This window comes from Cydia strobilella, chromosome 18, assembly GCF_947568885.1.
Source record: "Cydia strobilella chromosome 18, ilCydStro3.1, whole genome shotgun sequence".
Lineage (NCBI taxonomy): Eukaryota > Metazoa > Arthropoda > Insecta > Lepidoptera > Tortricidae > Cydia > Cydia strobilella.
This window is the reverse complement of record NC_086058.1, coordinates 9,488,847-9,512,151: the sequence shown is the minus strand read 5'-3', so window position 1 is coordinate 9,512,151 and position 23,305 is coordinate 9,488,847. Positions and strand designations below refer to the sequence as shown.

Sequence of the window (23,305 nt, the reverse complement as noted above, 5' to 3'; positions counted from 1 at the left end):
AGGTTAAACTGGTTGACTGTATCATTTCAATCGTCGATGATCGTGAATGAAGCATTTGAACTAATGATAAATTACAAGATATATAAATGGTTGCAGAGAATTAATCAAGGCTAAGAACAACAGGTTATGCTTGTGGGAAACTTACCTCGTTTTTGCATGAAGGAGAAGAGGTCATCTAAAAATTCCTTCCGTTGGGGGTCGTCACTAATTTCGTACAACTGTAACAATAAAATTTATCACATCAAAATATGTCTATAACAGTACAATTTTAATCCTAAGTTAGAAGCGTTTGCTATCATGTCCAAGACCTCATGAAAAGGTTACAAATGGTCGCAAAAAATTGGCGCCACCGGTATTATGCTAGTTGTGAGCGCACCCTTTGTAAATAACGGACAACCGCTAGTTCTTTCAAATTATGGCATGTTTGAGCAAACTGATCTTTTAGCACAGTACTTTTGTTGTCATTTAACGTGTGTACGAATTTAGCGAACATTTAGAAAAATCTTACAATATTGAGAACTTAAGGTCTAGAGTTTTGAATGATTCACGGTTAGTTTCACTAGACTTATATTGACCGGGATAAATATTTAAATAAATAAATATTATAGGGACATTCTTACACAAATTGACTAAGTCCCACGGTAAGCCCAAGGAGGTTTGTGTTGTGGGTACTCAACAACGATATATATAATACTTATACAAATACTTAAATACATAGAAAACATTCATGACTCAGGAACAAATATTTGTGCTCATCACACAAATAAATGCCCTTACCGGGATTCGAACCCAGACCATCGGCTTCACAGGCAGGATCACTACCCACTAGGCCAGACCGGTCGTCAGGGATATAGACCGTGATTACCTTTTGTATTATTTATGAACTTAAGGTCTGCTATCGCTTGTCATAATTTACACAATTTGATCTTAATTATGTTCGGGTCTAATTCGCTCTCGCTGTACGCTGCCCCCGAGTTTTTTCACGCACATAAGAGATTTTCTAAGACGTTTCATGTTCCCCTTACCCTTAGATAGACAATTCCTTTTCCACAGCTATAATAACTAATAATAATTACTAGCTTATTACCTATGTGGGAAAGTCTCGTTATTTCTTCAAAATGTTGTTATTGTGCATGCGCAACAGAGCGCAGTGACCACGTGCGCCCGCATGTCCGGATACAAAGTATAGAAACATAGGAATTGCATTACTATACCGATTCACGCTAGTAACGTCATGCGTACTGCGTTTCAATTAACCATATTTACAGCAACAGGAAGATTATAACGAATTGAATATTCTAATGTGAAACGAAAGCCCCAAACACTTAATAACCACCGTTACCTATACATTTTAGACAGGCATTTTAAGCATCAGTCTTCGGACGACAATGAGGCATCTAATCAACTAACACTTGGGCTAAAAGCATCATTGCTCACTTTTCTCTGTTTTATACGTTTTGGCTATTCTTAATAGACCGGCTTTAACCTACCTACAATTGATAACGCGTGAGGGCAAACATACCTACAAAAGCCAAAGACTCTATACTCTACAGTCTACACAGTACGGGAAATATAGAAGAAAAGACAATAAGCTTACAGAACACCAGAAGGCAAGTATAAATAAATGTAGATTCTTGCAAACAATGCCTATAAAACTCGTATAAACACAGGGACGATAAGCGCGCAGATGTAGGCACCCCGAGAAGCGTGTCATTGGGTATAATTGCGGCGATTTCCGGCACTTAAGTGCAACACGTACAGATAATGCGTGCATCACTTACTGAACGATAAACGTTAAACGATCGTTGACGAACTACTTTCAATGACGTAAAGGCTAAATTATATAAAGGCCCTTTGAAACATTTAAGAAGGACATAAGGCTTCAAATAACTACCGCAAACAATAATCAACTGTTTTTCATAACATCAATTCGTCTTATTTGCCAAATACGCAATGTATCCTTTTTGTTTTTCTGTACTAAGAGACCCAACACCAATATTGCAGCACAAATGGGACAAAGTGAAGTACCACACTGAAAGCTTATAAAGTAAAAATCCTGTAAAAAGTTAGCTACTTATATCCAATTTAGTTATGCATTTCTTAGAACAAAATAAGTTCGCTTCGCCGGTGATATCGCAACTTTTCACAAAGATTTGGTCGCCGTGGCATAAATAAAATAGGTCAAATTTGCTTTAAGACAGACAAATAAGAATAAATCGGCTAAAACAATTTTTGGAGTCTACAATGTCGCAGTTGGTGGTGATTAAAAAGTATTAAAAACAAGACATATTTATGTCAATCGTTATTTTATCTGCCGTGTATTGAACTTAATCCTAATTGAATTGAAATAAAAGATTAAGATAAAAAAATTGACCGCAAATCAGGCTGCAGGTACGCTGTATGTCGCTGTACTTAAGCTTAACTGTTTCTCTTTTATTTGCTGCCTTTTTTGTGCCTGTAATAATCAGAATTATTACTAATGCTATTGTTTAAAATCGACATGAGATTTTGAATATTCCTGTGACTCAGATCCTTTCAATAGACAAAGGTCTTTTGTTGGGTTTTCCGAGAAAATAATGACATGAAATATGAATATCATGGTCATGTCGCGAAGACGTCATTGCTCAAATCCGAAAGATCTGACATCATATGTTTGGAGAGGAGGAAAACCGTTAAACAATCATGTAAGGTTTCCTTCTAAGGCTGTGTTTAATATATGTGAATTGAGTGACAAGCGGACAAGCGGATAGATAGATAACACCTTCTCAAAAATAAGTACGTTGTACTAGAGATAGAAGTTATATCAAGGGTAAAAGAAACAGACTGCACCCTGGCTGCACATTTGAACAAATGCTCGCGGCTAAGAAACGACAGCGCTTCTTAGGCTCTCAGTCAACAGCTACCACATGGCTAAATGTAAAAGTCCACTTTCCGGACAGGATATTTCCTAAGTTTGCCACACTAGACTATTTTTCCATCCGCTTATAGATCGTTCCATAGAGATTGAAGTGCAATATGTGAGTAAATATCTTATTTCACACTGTGAGAACTTTTTGGGTTCTTAATTTTCTGCTCCCCGCTCCGTTTACGGCCACATCCTCAGCACGAGCATGTATCCCAAAGCTAAAACACCGCGCGCGGCGCCCTCGATCAAACACCTCTATTTGCATTGCAGGCATTACATCGGGCACTTAGCCGTACGGCGAACTGGGCCGTGGACAACAACGAAACGCCATTCGACGCTTCCTGTTTCCGGCTAATATATTTAAATAAGACTTCGACAATGGACGCAATCGGGTCAAAGACAAAGTGCGAAAAATAATTCACGTGAGTGTAACCGTTGTTATTTAAATATTTTAAAGTGCAAAAGCTTTTATTTGAATCGCAATTTGAATAGATATAGGTGGAAATGTGTTCTTAATTTCAGGGAATTTCACTGTGCATTAGGCTTCTACAATGTCGCAAGTAACTAGACAAATAACCACTTAGCTGCATACTATACCGAGTCCTACTTCAATTTTTTTATTGGCTCTCTGCTGTGTTGTCTGATTGAAAAACGGTGAGCAACATAGACTTATTGTTTAACAATTCAAATATCGAGTAATCGTCAAACAGTCCAAACTTAACCCCTCCAATAATTTTAATTTTAATGGAACACCGATTCATAATTGGTCCGTTTTTTACTATCCGGCGCTAATCGAAAACGTTCTCCCTCGTGATAAATCGCGGCGGGCCGAGCGGACAGTGACGATCGCGAAGATTGATGTCTGAACGCCGTTCCAACTACTTCCTTTGAAAAGAACTAACTTGCTTGGTCCCTAGCTCACTTAAACCCTTTTTTAAATGAGTGAACGACGCGAGTCAAGCGAGCAAGCGGCTCTTGACTCCGTACCACTGACGACAACTTATCTGCATCATATTTAGCTTAATAAGCCTTGTTTCGTTGTTGTTTAACTAGACTTCATTATACAAGGTTATATTGTTGGCAAGAGGACGTATTTTGGAGAGTAGTTCACTCTTAACTTCTGATATTCATTATGTGGAAAAAATGTTTGACATTTCTTTTATCACAATGCCTGTGAACTACTCCGAAATTGAGTCCCGCCAAATAAATGTTTTGAACTAAATATAACAAAACTATTGGAGCGAGCTTAATAAAGAGGATTATCAACACCTTTGTACCACAACATTTACTGCACTTACAATTAAAAAATTGTTTAAGATGGTGCAACAGCTCCATAATTGATAAATTACCATAAGAAGCGGCGCGAACAACTTAGCGTCGACCCGATTTATGACTCACAAGAACTATGAGACGCTCAATGTGAACATTTCCCGGGCAAATTGTATGAAAATACAGGAATATTATCATAACAGGGTCGGTATTGTCGCCCACCGGGCCGTCGATATTTGAATCACAAAACTTGTCGCTAAGCCGAGTAATCTCCATTGTGCCTCGCCAATTACCGACTCTCCCCTTCCGCCTGAATAAATCAAATATTAAACCATCGGATAATGCAACGGACTTGAAAATAAACAGTGACCTAGTGTCATTGTGATGCGAGTTACGTGAAAAATTTACGCGCCGCGTGGCTGCTTCTGAAATACCACACACATGTTTCGGTAATAGTTTGTAAACAAGGCATTATTCTTTCTCACTATCTATCCAACAGTCAAGTTTTAAACGTTCTTAAGTATGCTTTAGACTTATTTGGTCGGCACATATCTTTATAATCATGACTTTAAGCTTATATAATAATTTTTGCATGCCATTAGCGAGCATCAAAGCAATAAATGCCTAACAACATGAATAACGCGAAATATGGCGCACAAGGCACAAGGCTATCTCGATCGACAATGTAAAGCAATTGTTATTAAGTTTATGTGTAAATGTATGCACATTGCTGATTTTACGACTTATAGGCAAGACAATACCAATCATCGTAGAACCATGTCATCGAGTGACCGCACACTGCGCACGTTTTATTCACATATAATTATTCAGCGTATGGTTTTACGTGTAACTTTAAAATTGAATGCTGAAACTACACCTTGATCTAAATGTAAATGCAATAACTACGAGTAAAATCACGCTTTTTGTGCATTCAATAGACACGAATAACATTTTCAAAACATATAACTAGTGGCTCTGTGAGCTGTAGACTTCGCGTTAAGCTTGGAAAATGTAAGTGAAAAATAGTTTTTTTCGTCAGTTTGTTGAGTCGTTATCACAGTGAACTCACAATGGTCTTAAGCACCAAGTCTTAACGCTTAAGTCCATTATGCCAAATTCTAAATTTTGAAAATTTTTCAAAAACTGGATCTACAAAAAAACTATTTAATCATAGAATCTGGTCACAAAATTTCACGAGAATCGGTTAAGAATTGCGACCTGTAGAGGAGAACATCCGGCATTCCGGACATAGTACTCGTAAAGCACGAATTAAAACGGAGACCTTCGGTAATGCTACGGTCAATGACTTAAAATAAACCTGGGCGAATGCAAGGTAAATCATAAACATAATTGTATTAAAACTTTAATTAAACTTGTCCCAAAATTCCAAGAAAACTTGATTTTCAAATTTGATATCCATTTTGTAAAACGATTAGTCATCGTTTCATCGGGTCGAACTCGATCCTGTCGAAGTTATATCGCAGTCGAACACAGTAATTGACAACAGATGTATCACGAATGAAATAAATCAAACCGACTACATTGAATCGCGGTTAAATAGGACAAGGTGTTTCTGTATTATTATTGAAAACGTTTAAATTTGACATAGACGTAGGCGACCGTTCTGATAGACTATTGTGTTGGGACTTAGATCGATTCGCGCTTGTTTTTATTGTGTATTGGCCTTCGTTATGTAGGTAATGCGAATGTTGTAGACGCTTGATAATAGGTACTTATACAACTATTTATTATCTTACATAAACTACATTCATAACTACATATTAAAACTTATTATTTAATGTATTAATTAAGTATACTCATTGACAAGGCGTCAAACAGTCGATTTATCCAGTCTTCAGTCCTAAACTTAAATTACTACCGAAAATCCCATATTTGCTAATTTATAAAGAATTCATTTCATTTTCATTTTATTTATTCATAATCGTACTGTTTGTTAAAAATAATTTTATCCCGGGCAGGACACATTCTCCTGAAGTATTTTCTGACAATAAATTGAGCTTTTGTTTTGACTTGTTCCATTAAAACGTTAATTTCTATGTTACCAGCAAGATTTACATTGTGCATAATTTTCATGTGTGGACAAGCGATTCTGCTAAATAACGTTTAAGATAGCAGACGTGGTCGGGTGCCCTCTCTGAGGAATGGCCGCGCCGCAAGACAATTTCAAATTGCTAGCCATAATTCAGACTCGCAATAAGAGGGTAGATTTATAAATAAGCTCCGAGAATCCTATCTGAGGTAAGTAATGCTGCACCGATATGGAAATCATGGAAATTAAATGGGATGGCAAAAGTTTTACTACAACGGCCTTAGTAAATATTAAGTACATATTATATATCGCAGAGCTTTCATCAGAACACATTTAAATAAATCAAATTCTAGTATTTAAAAGACAGCTTGTGACGGAACTTAACAAAACAAACAAACAAGCTAACTGTGATAAACAAGCTTTTAAGTCATAGTTGCAAAAATTTAAATATACGTAAATGGCAAATTTTGTCGGTTTATAGAAAAACTTAGCTACCTACCTTAATTTTCATTTCGTATATCGAATTCGACGTACATTATTGCCATATATATATAGAGTCTTCAACAGACATTCATTGCTCTATCAAACCCAGCAAGACATTTAATAGCTGCGTAAACTTCATTGCACTTTTCCGTTTTCCATATCCCCATACAGTGTAAGTTTTCCATCAACGGTTAATAGCCATCGTAAAGCATGCGTGCGCGTCATGTCAGGTAGCTTGATAAGTCGACCCATTTTGAACAATCGCTATCGTCAGGTAATAACAAATTATAATTGCGAACTGCTTGTCATTATTTTAAAATTGTAGCGGATAACTTGACGAAACTGTTATTAGTATGCCGACATGTTTTTGTAAATCCATACTAATATTATAAATGCGAAAGTGTGTCTGTCTGCCTGTTACCTGTTCACGCTTAAACCGCTGAACCGATTTAGTTGAAATTTTTGAGTCCCGGGAAAGGACATAGGGTAGTTTTTATTCCAGAAATCACCCTTTAGGGGGGTGAAAGGGGTGGTGGAAGTTTGTATGGGAAATCCATAAAAAGCAGTTTGGATAAAAATAAGCTACCCAAATTACTAACTCCAAGCAGACGAAGTCGCGGGCAAAAGCTAGTAACTTATATATTTATTTATTTAATCTTTATTGCACAAAAGAAAAACCTTACAGTACAAAAGGCGGACTTAATGCCATAAGGCATTCTCTACCAGTCAACCTTAAGGCTAAGCAAAGAGATTGTGGGCGGTGCTACAAATACAACAGCAAAAATAAAATAAAAATGACATATAATCACATATATACAAATATAATATACATATATACTATATAATATATATATATATAAAGAACGACGAGACTCATTATGAAACTAATAAAAATACACTAAGAAACTTTCATTCCGCTAGAATAGAAAGCACGTAAGGATTTTATATATATAAGTTAACTCTTAATACCTGCCAGTTGAACGTATAGTTTGATCACAATACTGTCAATAAAACAACACTCAATAGCAAAAACCGGGTCACCTTGTATATATTGAAAGTTAAAAAATTTAAAGGGTCATGAATTTCCTTACACACGTCTGTTTAAATTTTCCTTAAGTGTTGCCTACTTCACTTATATAGGCATCCTTAACATGATTTTCAGTAGCCACATTGTTATCTTTGTTTTCATTACTGATCCCAGCACTAGTAGTTATTTGAACCATTACGAATTGTTCTATCTTTGCACATTTTATAGGCCACTTAGGTTCCTTTATAACCTGACTTCATACCCTCGACTAGTTTCATCTGAAACCTCGAAACCTTCATAAATTTAGTTTAAAATCTTCTCGTTGTAATAACTACTCGTAGTACTAGTATCATCTGTCAAAATGCTACAGTTACAACTCAGGTGCCAGTAGCATAGTCCTAACTGGAGTAGTAATAAGGTAAACAAATATAGCGCGTGGTTTAAGTCACTAACGACGTATCTTACAAGGTAAACACATGTAAAACTATTATTTAGCAACAAAAGTGAAATTAAAATCGTTTTTAAATTTTGTACTAAGTTCTTTTTTTCTTTGTTACTTTCTTTTGAATACTTAATAGGAAATCTAACAACGAAAATACACAAAAGTATACGTATCTACGAAGACGAAAGGAATTTAGTACATCCAGTTTACAGAAAATCGTAAACCAGGGTTTATTATGTAAAGAATACTCTGAAGAAGAGATAGAAGAAAAGAAGAGTGAAGTAAGCTGCTTGAACTGAGATATTTCAATAATTTTTTGACCGATCCTGTCGAATTCCGCCATTTCCTCTAATTTAAACCACATGGCTTAGTTTAAACACAAAGTGCCGAGGGGGCGTCGGCCCCGAGACAAAGGCACGATTGATACAAGTCAATGTCCAGTGTCGAAACCTGGTGTGCCGCGGATTTTACTTATAGGCAAATACGAGCCTCCAACGAGACATCTTGTGTGAATATGAAATCAATTTATATTCAGGCTGTTATTGACTCATTGGTGGACCAGGTGGGATTTTAAGGGCATACTTTAGAGCTAGTCCTATTGTCAAGTCAGGATCTGATGATGAGATCCTGGATTGGATTTTAGTATATTTTTTATATTAATAACTTCTGCATTTGCTCTGGGAAAGCATTTGTGCAAAGTGGAACTGTCGATGAAGAGTTGAAGACTAAAAAATTATGGCAAGTTAGATTGTTTTGCAGTCATTTAATAAAACTATGAAAACGGATTATATCGCGTATATTGAATTTATAATATATCCCGACGTTTCGAACCCTTTACAGCGTTCGTGCTGGAAAGGGTTCGAACCGTCGGGATGTATTATAAATTCAATATACGCGATATAATCCGTTTTCATAGTTTTATTTCATGAGTATCTATCGCGGTAACCGAAGACAATATTTTGCAGTCATTAATTTTTTGGTACCTAATGATTATTCCATCAGCAAGCACCTACATGCCAGCCTTAGTGAATTTAACCTCTTTATTGACACATTGCACCGTCTTGTGTTAAATACCTATCTATATAAGGAAAAAGCGCGAATTGACAAACAAAATGATACTGAAGCAACTCATGATACGACTGTGTTTGCCCTCAAATGTCTCAAATTAGTGGCTCGATTAAACACTTTAATATCGATATGATACCGTTCTCAGAATCACTTTATGAACTTAACACATAATTAGACAATCTAATTAATATTCGGCGCCAGTTAATTTGATGATCTAGAAAGTCTCCATCAAAGATTAAGATTTTTTTATTATTTTGTGTCTGATAGGTACATTTTGTCACACTAATAATAATTAATATAATTTTCGGTTATTTTTATTGCTTGTAAAAATTGACATGAAAAAGTGCCACGACCTATTTGCTGAATAAATGTTTGATGTTTGATCAATTCAAATACACGGCTTCATATGCAATTAAATTATTAATTAAACTGTTTTGCATATTCGCGCCATAAATATACTTTACATAATGGATTTGATGAACTACCATAAAGAAGGATCTGCAATATACTGAGTTATTACATCCAAACATCAATAAACTCCAGTAGCCAATCAATATGTACCTAAGGAAATTCAATTTATATTTCCATCGATTTTATGGACTTTATGTTCACGTTTACCGATAAAACTAAATAAGTTAGATGTGGCTGTCTAAAACAGCACGCAGCCATCTTGCATAACAATAACAAAGTGAGATTGATGGGTATTCTCTGGTGGTTTATATCATATCCATCTCATTGCGTGAAAATTACAATATCGACAAGTTTTTACACTGTTTTCTAAATATTTAGACGTCAGTGCAGACATTATCTGTATGTAGCACTGAATCATATCTATAATATTTTTCTGTTGATCCCAAGACAAGACATATTCGCAAAGAATTAACCGAGATTCCTAGCCACTGCAATTCGGTTGCTGTAGTAATTATTAAAATAATAATTATTATTGTTAGTTATGGTTATAATTGTTTAGTGGTTTGGTCTAGTTTCGTAAAAACTTATAGTTTTAACGTTTAAAGATGTTATGATGTTTGATGAAACTATTCGTGTAAGTTGGTGTATAAATAAATATTTATAAGTAATAGCGATTTAAATAAATGAATAGTAGGCATATGCACGTAATATGCACTTATACATATACTTATATATAACATATACTAAGTAGTAACCTACAAAATGGACGCAAATTTGAGTTTGCGTGTGGTACCGAATGGTGACCACCCCTGTGTGTATTATTCCAGGCAGTGCGTAATCGACAAAAACAATGAGAGGTGGTCATCAACGCATGATCACACGGACTCCTGTAACCTAGAAGAGACAACCCTACATTGATTTCCAAAATACATTTTCGGTAGGGTAGAAGGTGCTGTGATCCCAACCTAATTTTAGAGCAATTATCTTGTAGGTAATCTAGACTCCTAAATATATTTTAAGCTAACGTATTAAAGCAATTAACTCGTTATCAATGGCATTTTCAGACATCGCATGGTATACAATACAATTACACGTCAAGCGTTGGCAGGTAAATCATAATTCTTTAGGCGCATTCGGTAAAAACATAACGGGTACGTTTACGAAAACCTATTGTTTAAATCCGATGCCGTTAGTTCACTGTTTTGTCATCTGTGGTAACATTAGGCTGAAGCTCGTTTAAGCTGAATTAGACAGTCGTATCTATACGTTTTACCTTTGTAAGAAACAATGAACTACAGTGATTGCGTTCTCTTCGATAATTCTATATCTTACACATTTTAAAGCGCAATTTGACCCTAAATTCAAGTAGCTACTTTATTTTAGGGCCATTAGCATTATTTTTAATTATTTTTTCCTTGTAGGTCGCGTGCATCTAATACAGGAATTTGTTTTAAAGGAAAAATTATTAATTTGAGAGTAAGACACTTTTAACATGATTTAATTATCACTTGACGTATGTGGACAACGAAACATTTCCACTCTACTTAGGTATTTATTTTGATTGTTTTTAAAATTAAGTTTATTTATTACAAAACATATGATTACAGTACAAATTACATTCATGTCAATTTATAAGAATCTATACAAATGTCGTGATCGTCAAAAATAAATTCAATGAATAACAAGATAATCCAGACAAATTCATTGCATTAATTTTAATTAGATTGATTTAGGCATTTTCGTGTACAACGAGATAAAATTCCAGAAATATAAAATTAACTATTGTATAAAAATTTATCGTTTGCGCTTAAATCCTGTTATTAATTAGTTTATCGCAAGGATCATCCAAGCGTGCTTCGCTCTGTGTTCCTAGCCACATCCAGACAGCGGGCCTCATGCATCCTCGTAGTATACGCGATTACACGCCCTCCTTTGATCTCCAATTAGATGAACATTTTGGGGTTCGCATTATCGAGGGGAGTATTGTCAAACGATATGTTAGGTGTTACCTACTAACTTGTACACTGAGTGGGCACGATTATTGCATTTGGGTCGGGTGTCGGGTGAGGCTTAATGAACAAATGAACTATAATAGTTTGCTGTTAACAATGTTTGGGCTATTTTTGTGGTACATGGTCTACCAATAAATATAGGTACGGAATGAACCAGAAACTTTTTTTAAACTTTAAACAAACTAAAATGAGTCGACCTATAATCAGTAATACTACCTAATAATAATAAAAAAATAACAGACCCAACAATGCTCTCTCTCTTAGTAATACATGTGCACAAAAATACGAATTAAAATCATAGTCTGTTTTTTTTTAAATAAAGGTTCAATTTTAATTATGTTCACAAGTTCAGCGATGTCACAAACTGCTACAAGACAATATCAAATCACAGTCCTAAATTGTCCTACTCTGTATCTAGCAAATCCTCTCTCCAAAAGGAATACCGCGACACATTCGATTAATACGCGATATATAGAGCCGTTTCATTGGGCGGGCGGCGCTGGGCGGTAATCCGCCCAAGCCTCTAGGCGCAATTATCTTCGGGGGATAAAGCCGCTTAAGTCCGCTCCGATCCTTTACTGCCGGTGTGATGTGATGATTCAATAGGTAAGTGTTGATTATTATCTTAATCATATTGATATCCACGAGTTTCACAGTTGTAGGTAAGGTTAAGGAAAATTTAGAATGTACCTTTGAAATACGAGGAGAAACGTATTAACGATCAAATTTTGCTATTAAAAATTGATACGATGCAAACATTGCGAACCTTTCGATTAGAGTGACATGACTAATCGTAAGCTTTCAAAAACAATGCTAAATGTTTATGTTTGTTGACTTAGAACTAATTAATTTGAGAATGTAGGTACTGTATGCTATTATTGCAAAGTAGGCAACTAGTTCAAAGTAAAATAGAAAGTTTAATGCACTAGTCATCCATATCGTTCTAAGATAGACGTAATCTATTCTAAAACCTGGCACTGGATTGTACCAACAATTATTTCCACTCTTTCTCTTCTTTTGACACTCTTTCTGAGCGATAATAGATCCAAGTCACGACATACATACTAAGCCATTCGGACCGTATAAGCTTATAGCCCGAATAGGGCACGAAAACCGATGAAAGAACATATTACGATTTGAAAGAATCTCATTTCGTGGAAATTTATAGTAACAAGTCGATTTCAACTTGTTAAGGATTTTATTTCGCTTCAGAAAAGTCTTGATAGTTTTTTCTGTTGAATTTAAGACCATGTTACGGTGGCTTAAGCAAACTATGAAACTTGCCATGCAATTAAATTTTAGCAGTGACCTTTCATACAACTGGCTCTATCAGATTTTAGGGCTGTGTGTACTTTATCAATTATCTTTGGGTAGGTAGTTAACGAAACATGAATGATTGATAGTTAATTTGTAATCGTATTTTTATGAGATTAGAAATGCCTAGGTTGAAGTAATTATTAATGCTGAAAACATGTTACATATATTACTCTGTATTTATGTTCTCTGTGAGTGTGTCTTTATGGACAATCTATTAGCCATACATGATGCAGCTTATGTCACACGTTAGTGCAATTTGCGAGTTATGCGGATCAAAAACATTAGCGAGTGTCCATGTGTGCGTGATGTCAACATTTGTTTTAGTGACCATATTCATACAGTATATCAAACATACTGACGATATTTTGATAATTATTTACTAATCTAAATAAAACTCTACAGTGCAATAAGAAACAGACTGAGAGAAATATCATTTAACATATAAAATATGACATTAATCATAATCAAATAGATATTTTGTTAACACAGTTGTTAACAGTATTTTATATTTAGTGCCTATTCTTTTCCATTAATAGATATAGTAAGACATACGGCCGACGTCAAAGATATGTTTACACTTTTGCACCATACTTTTACTTAACATAGAGTTGAGACGTTGATTGAACTTAGGTAACAACAACTAAAAAATGAATATGGCTATTAATTTTTTCTACATCTGCTATTAAATCAACATCATTTGGACATCGTTACTAAACACAAATATTGGATCTAAAGCCACTTCATTATTAAGACAAAATTAAATAGCCATTAATTAAAAATAATCGACAGTGCTAAAGCAGGATTATTTATTTATTATACCTACTTCACAATTCATTCCTGATATTACTTTATGCCTTTAGCAATTAGGCGATCCTTCGAGATGCATTTGCAAAGCAAAGAATTCATATACTCGTTCCCATAAAGGAGTTTATACATTGTTAGTACATTGATATTTTTATTTAGACTCGATTAAATATTAATGTTTATTTGACAATGGCCGCGAAATAGCCAATTGCAAGTCGTGTCAAACACTGTATTGTCTTTATAAGAGCTCTATATAAAGATGTGTTATATAAAGTATGTAGCTACTTTGCACAGCTTAAAAAAAGATACATAGTTACTACATAAAAGTTTTCCCAACAAAATCACTGCAAGTCTTGTCATACTAGTCAAAGCAAAAAATATCACGCAAAGCTTCGTAATAACACTTGTTTCAAAATTGTCCACGGCAAAAATAACGAAATTTAGAATTCGCTTAGCATTTTAACCGCGTCATTACTGACCTTTCTCCATCAATTTTTTTTAAATATCGCGTTATTCATCAAATTGCGTAAAAAATATTTTCCAGAGAGGAAAATGGGGACTAAGTTTGTATGGAGAAGCGGTCACATGACTTCGTCCCCTTTCGTCTATAATTTTCAGGCTATGTACAAACTTGACTTTGCTATAGTGTACACACGCCTCAAGCCTAATGAACACGCACACGGTTACACGGAAACATTTATTGGCCGCTCGGATGCAGTTTGCATTTGCAGGTGTAAGCGGTCATCGCACTCTGCTTTCCCTGTGTGCTTAGGGTTGCCGCTGCTACAAGAAAATTCTGACAAGCGACACGGATTGGGGTGATATTTTTTAAATTATTGCTTTAATAAAAAGTAATAAAACGTGACATAATAATGTAGATAAAATAGTATGAACCTACAAAATACGCAAGCACTATATTGATGTATGTAATATTGATTGTATGTATGTAGTGTCACTAGTGTAGTAGTGCGATAAAGTAAGGTTGGTGAATTCAGAAACATTGTTACTTTAATTACGTCTACATCTATGTCAAATAGGTAAGCAACATTTTAAAATAATAATAAAAAAACATTGTTGAAGGTACATAAAATAGGTTGCATTCTAGTTCAGTCTTTTTCTCTTAAAAAAGTCTTAAACACAATTTAAAAAAAGTCAACCAATAAGCATGGGCAATAAAAGCCAATCTCTTATGCATTGAGGCCTTCCGGCCTGTGTCAAGAGTAGTAAGACATATATAATATGTGGGCCGGTGATGATGATGATCAAAGTTACTATCCTTTCAAAAAATAAATCAACAACAAGCAACCCTGCTGCACACAGAGAAACGCCCGAAGACGCGAAATGCTAATTTAACTGCGCGAAACTATAACGTCCTATGTGCCTAAGCAACTCTAGTAGGCATATTCTTTTTGTCTTTGACAGCATATTCGCAGGCAACGGTCAGCCTCTCCGTGTTAGCAATGTGTCAATTACGTGACCATTGATGCTGCATTAATGGCGGCCATTGAAGGCTGGCCATATCGGGCCATTCATGGGCCTGGCTATTGCTGGCCACGCTTAGATTTTCAATGTACAGTTAAAATAAAACCTATAGCAATCAATTTAGCTATTTAGAGTGTCAAGAGAGATGAATATTGTGCAAATGCAAACCAATTGTATGAGCGCCATAAGAGCGTAAGATGTAGGTACCTACATGCAGCTATAAGGTTTTGTTTTTGTTATTCATATATGACTTTAGACAGGAATAAGTTTTCAAAAACAAAACAATTGTAACTAACAGAATGTTTAATGTTCAAGCAATATTTAATATCCATCTATGGATACCAAAGTAAAGATTATCCAATATTTCAGAGCAGATAACAGAGCGCAAAACCTATTTACACATCCATGTGGACATGACTCACATCCTCTTGTATTTAAACAGTTCCACAGATAAATCAACACGGATGAAAAAGGGTTTAATACGTCGAATACGGTTATAAAACGTGAGTTTCACGCGTTATCCGGCAGTTAAATCGGTCCGTCATAAAAATAATCGGATGTGAATGGCCACCCCTAGCGCGGATGGAAAAAATTGACCTGGTGGCCTAAAGACGCCTCTGCGGCAAGTTTTTTGACGGAAAAGTGATAGGTTTGTACGAGTATTCGCCACCCGCCTAAGTTATATGGATAACTTTGGTTAGTTTCTGTTTAATTAATTATAGAGGTACGTATCTATACCTAAGTCAGATCGCTATATCTACATCATACATCTTCGTTGGTTTTAAAGAATACTTGCTTCCATATCTCTCAAGATATATCTGACCTGAATGTTTAGCTCCACTTGCACCATCCCACTAACCCGGGGTTAACTGATTAAACCGTTAACCCAGTGTTCAACTGTACTGATAACCATGGTAACTCCAGGTTTAACCGGTTAACCCCGGGTTAGTGAATGGTGCGAGTGGCCCAGTGTGAAAATCTGAAAGTTAAAACCAATTACTTACAATTAATGACAACGAATTGTATGCAGTATAAATCAGACGTTGTAAAAATGTATAATTTTAACAAATCCAAAACAAAATCATTCACCGACTCTTTACGCCTGACTCGTATAACTGGGAGATTAAATGCCTATTAAATAAATGCCTCATAAATAATCCGAATTTATATCGGATCCATTTTTTAATCCGTCCGCTTCACATTATTAAATTGGTATCGTTTTATATTAAAAGTATAATTAACTTCAACATAAAAAAACCCTTAAACAGATCGGCAGTTTTTATCGGGCGACTTAATATTCATATCTATCTTTTACGCTTCATTCGTCTATTTAATTACTAATTTTATGTTTAGTATCTTTGATTAACGGTTAGAGGTTTGATTTGAAGGCTGCTTTATTTCTTTACAATCCTTTAGGGTTGTTGTCAATTATATGTTAACAGTTTTGCACCTTATTCCATAGAACCATAGAGTAACTTATACTAGAGCGGTACTGTCATAGTATATTTTGTAACCCCAGTAAATTCACTGCCATCTGTCGACACACTTTTAAACTAAAAATGAAGATTTATAAAAATACGATAAAATGTATTTAAATATAGATAAATATTTTTTTTTATTTGCATTAATTATTTTTATGATTTTGACCCATGTTCTTTCACTGATGTGCGTTAAAATTGTTAAATAACAAACGAAACCGTCAACGCCATCTATACGACAGTAGGCCAAAACTAGTAGCGCCCTCTGAACGAGAATCAAATTTTCTTGATATTCGAGGCACTTTTTTCCTCAGACTGTATCCATCTATTACGGAGTTATATTTATATTTGATAGAACATAAGACGAAATCTGTATACATATGTTGTCGTCAACTAGGTAGCTTACACGAGAGGTTTATGGTTGTTAAGTGCCACAAAACAGTAGGGTCATTATGAATTGATGAATCTTAAATATTTAAGTACTCGACTTTTGTTAATAGGTATTAATAATATATTACCCGTTTTATAAAGCAAAAAGGTAGATTAATTATATTGCAAAATAATAATAAAAAAACGTAAATCGAATATTCCGTATAAAACAAATTATTACCGAAAACATAATATATAATTTTCATATTTTAACTAATTACATTAAACACTGATGTGCATATTAATATTATGAAGCGGAATACAAAATATATTATTTACTTAATAACTTACCTATTACTAAACAAAAATTGTAAAGATTAGGTATAAGTACTTTGTTAATCCCAAATCATCTGCAAAAACACTAAAACAACTACGTACCTACTTATTTATTACAATACTCGATGTATAAAATACTGTTAATAAGCCAAATGTAACAATAATAACAATTGGCCCGTGGGGTCCGAACGCGTCTACACTATTTAAGGAATTGGCTACAAGAATAACAGACGTCATCGGTGAGGCGGTGATCGTAGAGCTGGCAGCTTCCTCGCACAAAGAGTAAGCATTGCGATACAGCGAGGAAATGCTGCCAGCATTTACGGCACCATGCCGCAGGGGAATAATTTTTAGTTATTTATTTTAAGATTAGTTTTATTTAGTTTTAGTTTTTAAGTTTTATAAGTTAGTTATTTAATTTAGAGGTGAAAATGTATGTGCATTTGTATTATATGATCCTTTATACAAATAAATTAAATGGAATCACAATAATAAGTAAAATAAACTCTACAACATGAATTAAATCTCTAGGTAAATATTAGGTAAGTACCTACCAACGAACAAAATAAACAGCGCTTCATAATAATAGAATATAGGTAGTGGATATTATTATCAATTAAAACGTAATATTTCATGTTATTTTATGAAATAACACAAATCATTTGAAAAGAAACTGTCCAATTAAAGAAATTAAAATAATAAAATTAAAGGAATTACCTAAATTAATTACATAACATGATTAATTTAATGAAGTAATTAAAACAATAAATGTTCATTTCATTAATTACCTTCTTCTTATCAACCTCAAAAAAGTTGGGCATCTTCGGTGGATCATGATGCCCCGCCTGCGGCTGCTCCTCCATCAGCGTTTTAAAGAAATCCATAAATTCCATTTAATAATAACTCACTGAACAGTCTCAACAAAATCACCGAAAAGTTAAAAAACTTCACAAATTAATCGCGAACACAAAAATAATAACGCGGCAGCGCGACATCCACATCCACACGTGCGACGAGCGATGGCCGACCGCCAGACGTCCTACTCCTGCCAACATCAGATATAAACTAAATTGAAAATTGGAAACAAAATGCGATGTTCGAATCTTGATATGACAATAATAGGCGAGACAGAGATAAACTAAACTAGTCTGGCAGAACGAGACGGCGCGCTAGAGATACAGCTCCACCCCATCGCACGCCGGCAGGGGTTGTCGCCAGACGTGATCACTTGAAATTTAAAAAATCCTACCTGCCTTCCCAAGCACTAAATCAACTTTAAATATATACAAATTTGAACTTTAATCCCTCAGATTTAGAATCTATTTTTACCTCAGCGTCAAGCGGAGATAGGTTTCATTGTCGTTTGCATGTTTTAAGTTGTAATTTTATAAATAGCAAACGCGTGAATACAATATGCATGGCAAGGATATTCTCCGAATTGGGTTTGTTTTGTAATTTCTTCTGGATGAAGTCTACAGAACAACAATAAACAGGCATTAGTTAACACAAGTCTAATATTTGTAATTAATTTTATGTTTTACTGCTACGAACCTACGTTATTCGCTATTTTAAGCAACAACCAAGAATGTTGATTAGAAATCAACCCCTAAACTGTGTCCGTGTCAAGGTAAAAGTACCAATGTCAAGACAACTATCACTAAATCTTTTTTAGTTTTTGCAGATACAAAACTCTTTGTTTCCATTCACCTATAAAGCGCTTAGCTTTAAGTACATAGTTCCTACTAGTACCATTAAATAGTAGCTGGGTTAAAGGATTAGTCGGAAATATAATAATTCTTATTCAATCACAACCAAAAACACCGTCTAACTTTACATCATCACGCAATCACAAAGGCCTGTCATACAAAATAGATTGCAAAACCCACAGATCGAAAACAACCCCAAATTCACCAGAAAATTAATGCATTTCACAAATAATCAATTAAATCCGGCTATTGAATATTGCGTGGGGCAAGTATCGTTATTGATATCTTAATAAATGGAGTGATGGGGTAAACTGCATACGGGCACTGCATACGGGGTTGTTGTGTTGTGACAGGTTCATTGGGACAACTGCGCGGGATGGGATTAAATTAGCACAGCTGAAGTTAAAGCCACCGAATAATGGTACAATGACAATAAAGAGACGAGAAATAAAATCTTATGTTCTAGAAAATTATAGACGTCAAATGTATCAGAATTGTGGTTATTCGATTTTTAGTTTAACTGTCGGAAACAGAAAAGACAAATGAAAACCTTAAACCTCTTTAAAAGTATACCCTCTCAAAGCTTTTGCCACTCACTCTCAGGACGCCGTTTTTTCTCGGATTTCCAAATAGGTACTAGATAATAGTTATTTCTTTTACAAGGGGGCAAAGTTGTTGTTTAACTCCACAAGACAGGCCTAGCCTAGTGTGGAGATCATAGGTTAATAAATCAATGTATAATTTTTTGGTAAATAAACTATTTTTTTATTTCTTTTTATTTTATTTTTTATAACCCCTCGTGCTAATGTTCCCCTCGCAACGCGCAAGATTCCAATTTTCGAACCACTCGCTACGCTCGTGGTACAATTTTGGATTCTTTCGCTTGCTCGGGTTTCAATTCAAAGCACGAAGGTTAAACAAACTTTGGTCCCGAATGAAAATTTTTACCACATCCACACGAGGAAAATAGTAAATGTAAAACATTACAAATATTGTATACAGGGTGGCTAAAAAATACGTGCATTCCCCGTTGCCAGGGAGGTTTTGGGATTATACTGAGCAACTTTTACCACCACGAAATCGCGTCAAAAAATTACCTTCCCAAGAAAATGGACCAGCCAAAATGTATCATCATTCGCTTGCCCTTGTCCCATTCCAAAATGTATGCAACAGCCAAATTTTTTTTCGCGATTTCGGGGTTGGTCCCATAGTAAAAGTTGCTCAGTATAATCCCAAAACCTCCCTGGCAACGGGAATGCACTTATTTTTTAGCCACTGTGTATTTATCATTCAAAATCATCGCTTAAAAGTCAATTTTATCAGGCAACATGAGCAAACAACTAAAATTTTGCATCAGATTACTTTGCCTCACATGTGGATAAAAAGCAACGTTCTTATCCGTTTTTGAAGTACAAACTACAAAGAGGGCCTTTCCGAGCTGGTCTGGTAAAAAGTATTTTTTTTTTTTGTTTTTATTGATAACCAAAGAAAGTGTTGAACACTCGAAATAGATTACCTACTAAGAAATACCTAGTATCAAAAGACGGAAAATCTTATGTACATACACTCAGTTGATATAAAAGTCCAAGAAAATTACCATCCGCCGGAAAGGGCATGGGTTAGGTACTCATGTGAATTCACAGTATTTCCGAGAAAGGTTATGCCTGAGTTTGGGAATTTTATGGCCAACTTGCAGTCGATGACGTCATCGCTTTGAAGAAAGCTGCAATTGTTGGGGTTACAGAAGTTCTCGGAGCGAAGCCCTTGAAATGTTGAAATTATTAATACATACATGTATTATGTAAGTAGGTAAGTACCTAGTATTTGTTTTTGGTCCACTTGCTCATAATCATGACACAGCAACAAATTAAATTACTTTCGACACTTAATGATGCTTATAATGCTACCGTTCAACACGATATTAATTATAATTCAGTTAACTAAACAAACAAACTTTTACACTAATCTCGTATTTAGAGCTCCTAATTTGAGGGTGTAATAAAACTAAATTGATTTCCAAAGGATTATAGTTATTAAAGCACCTATTTAAGACAGCAAATCATAGTAATATAACGGTATATTTTCTAGACAAATGAAAATTAAACAAACAACATTCCTAATATGGATATTAGGAATTGAAGAATAATAAAACGGTTCTTATCACCAAATGGTCACTTTACTCACTATCCCAAAAATAACATCGACTGCAATAAAACTGTTAACAATAGACTGGGGCCAGTCTGGCAAAAAACAGTATTGAAAGCGATTATTATAATTTTAGAAATGCTCAAACAATAGAGTAAAAATCTTTATTTTATTATCAGAAAGGAAGTGAATAGATACGGCACGTTATTGGATGATTCCAAGAATTTGCCTGCCATTAGACAATGGCGTCGGCGTGGGGATTATGGAGTACACATTTTTTTATAATTTAACCATTGGGGCAATTACAGATGTGGACATTTGGAGGCTTCAAGTAAAAGTCTGGAACATTCTGCGATGATTCTGCGTTAGGTTTTATCGTCCAGTTATTGTAAGGTCAGTTATTACATAATTAAGCCAGTGCTCTGAAATAAGAAAGGTTACTAAAGTTTGTTACTTATTTGACAAAAAAAGCTTTCTTACGCATTTTGTTAAAACGGAAACTTTTTTGACTTTTTTTTTTTTTATACCACGTCGGTGGCAATCAAGCATACGGCCCGCCTGATGGTAAGCAGTTACCGTAGCCTATGAACGCCTGCAACACCAGAGATATTACACGCGCGTTGCCGACCCTTTAAAAACCTGTACACTCCTTTTTTGAAGAACCCCATACTGTAGCCCCTCGGGAAAACCTCGGCAGGGAGCTCATTCCACAGCCGAAGCGTACGCGGGAGGAAATTCCTCTTAAACCGCACAGTACGCGACCATTTAGGTGCTAGGGTGTGAGGATGAACACCCTGCCGATGGCGAGCGGTGCGGTGATAGAAAGCGGCCGTTGGCATCATGTCAAACAATTCTTCAGAGCACAGCCCATTGTACAAGCGGTAGAACACACACAAGGAGGCGAAGTCTCTCCTTAGACTTAAAGGTTCGATACCGCTTGTGAGTTTGGGATTGTCGACGATTCGTACAGCGCGCCTTTGGACTGAGTCGAAGGGTCCAAGCTGGCATCCAGGTGCTCCTGCCCAAAGGTGACAGCAGTACTCCATATGGGGTCTGACTTGCGATTTATATCAGTTAATGATGACTGTTGTATTTGCGCAAAATACCAATTTTCCTGAACTTAAACCGTAAGATAGGGAAGACAAACACGAATACAAAAAATACTTATAAGCCATGGGCAAAACACAAGCAAATGTAATATTTAATTGGTGGAAAGGGCTAGTTTCAATATATTCAATTAAAACGATTGAATCGTAGCGATGTAAATGGGATATAAAATAAAGTAATTTTGCTAAAGGAAAAAAGTTAAATAATAAAGATAACTTTGCTCGAAAACCAACCAAACATTGCACCTAATCTATCACTTAACCTTTAAGTATTTATAGTCATATTTAAGCACGTAGATAAATGCAAGTAAATGCACGTAAGCCTTGCACGTGCCGTCCAAAATAATGAGTTACCTAATTAACATTCCTTACACTGATATAATTATGTATTGAACAGTCGCAGAGGACGATGCTGTTTTGTGAAAGTAATATTTATTCAATGATTCGTTTTTGAGCCTTAATTTCCGCAGGCAATGAATTTAAGAAAATTGCCTTTCACCGTTTAAAGGGATTTATTCCAAGCATGCCAGGAAGAAATGACAGATAAATAGTCCCAATTTGTTGTAGGTAACAGATTATATTTATAATCAAATCAAGATCAATATGTGTCATACATTTATACCTACATGTAAATTTTTGATGTAGGTATGCAACGCAACTATATGCAGTGAAGGATCGCTCTGTATCCAATATGTATAGGTACGGGTATAATTCGTGAATTAGACCACTCCAACATTTCTTTAATTGTATGTATTTTCAAACATATCTTAGTGAATTTAAGAACATACTTTATCACCACTTAAAAAAAGTCGAATTTCGCTTGCCATGGCAAATAAAATTTAGCTCCAACTCCAATCATAAGAAGGCACGGAATTATAATTATAGCGCAAGAAAA

At 35.2% G+C, this 23,305-nt stretch overlaps 1 protein-coding gene across 4 annotated transcripts in view; it reads right to left on the bottom strand.

Moving 5' to 3' along the window:
• LOC134749212 (protein dead ringer) overlaps positions 1–23,305 on the bottom strand; it is a 145,690-nt gene that overhangs the window by 49,216 nt on the left and 73,169 nt on the right. For all 4 annotated transcript variants that reach the window (XM_063684093.1, XM_063684092.1, XM_063684095.1 and 1 more), the window contains exon 4: positions 146–218. In XM_063684093.1, the coding sequence (XP_063540163.1) occupies positions 146–218 (73 nt within the window). The remainder of the gene's footprint in view (positions 1–145; positions 219–23,305) is intronic.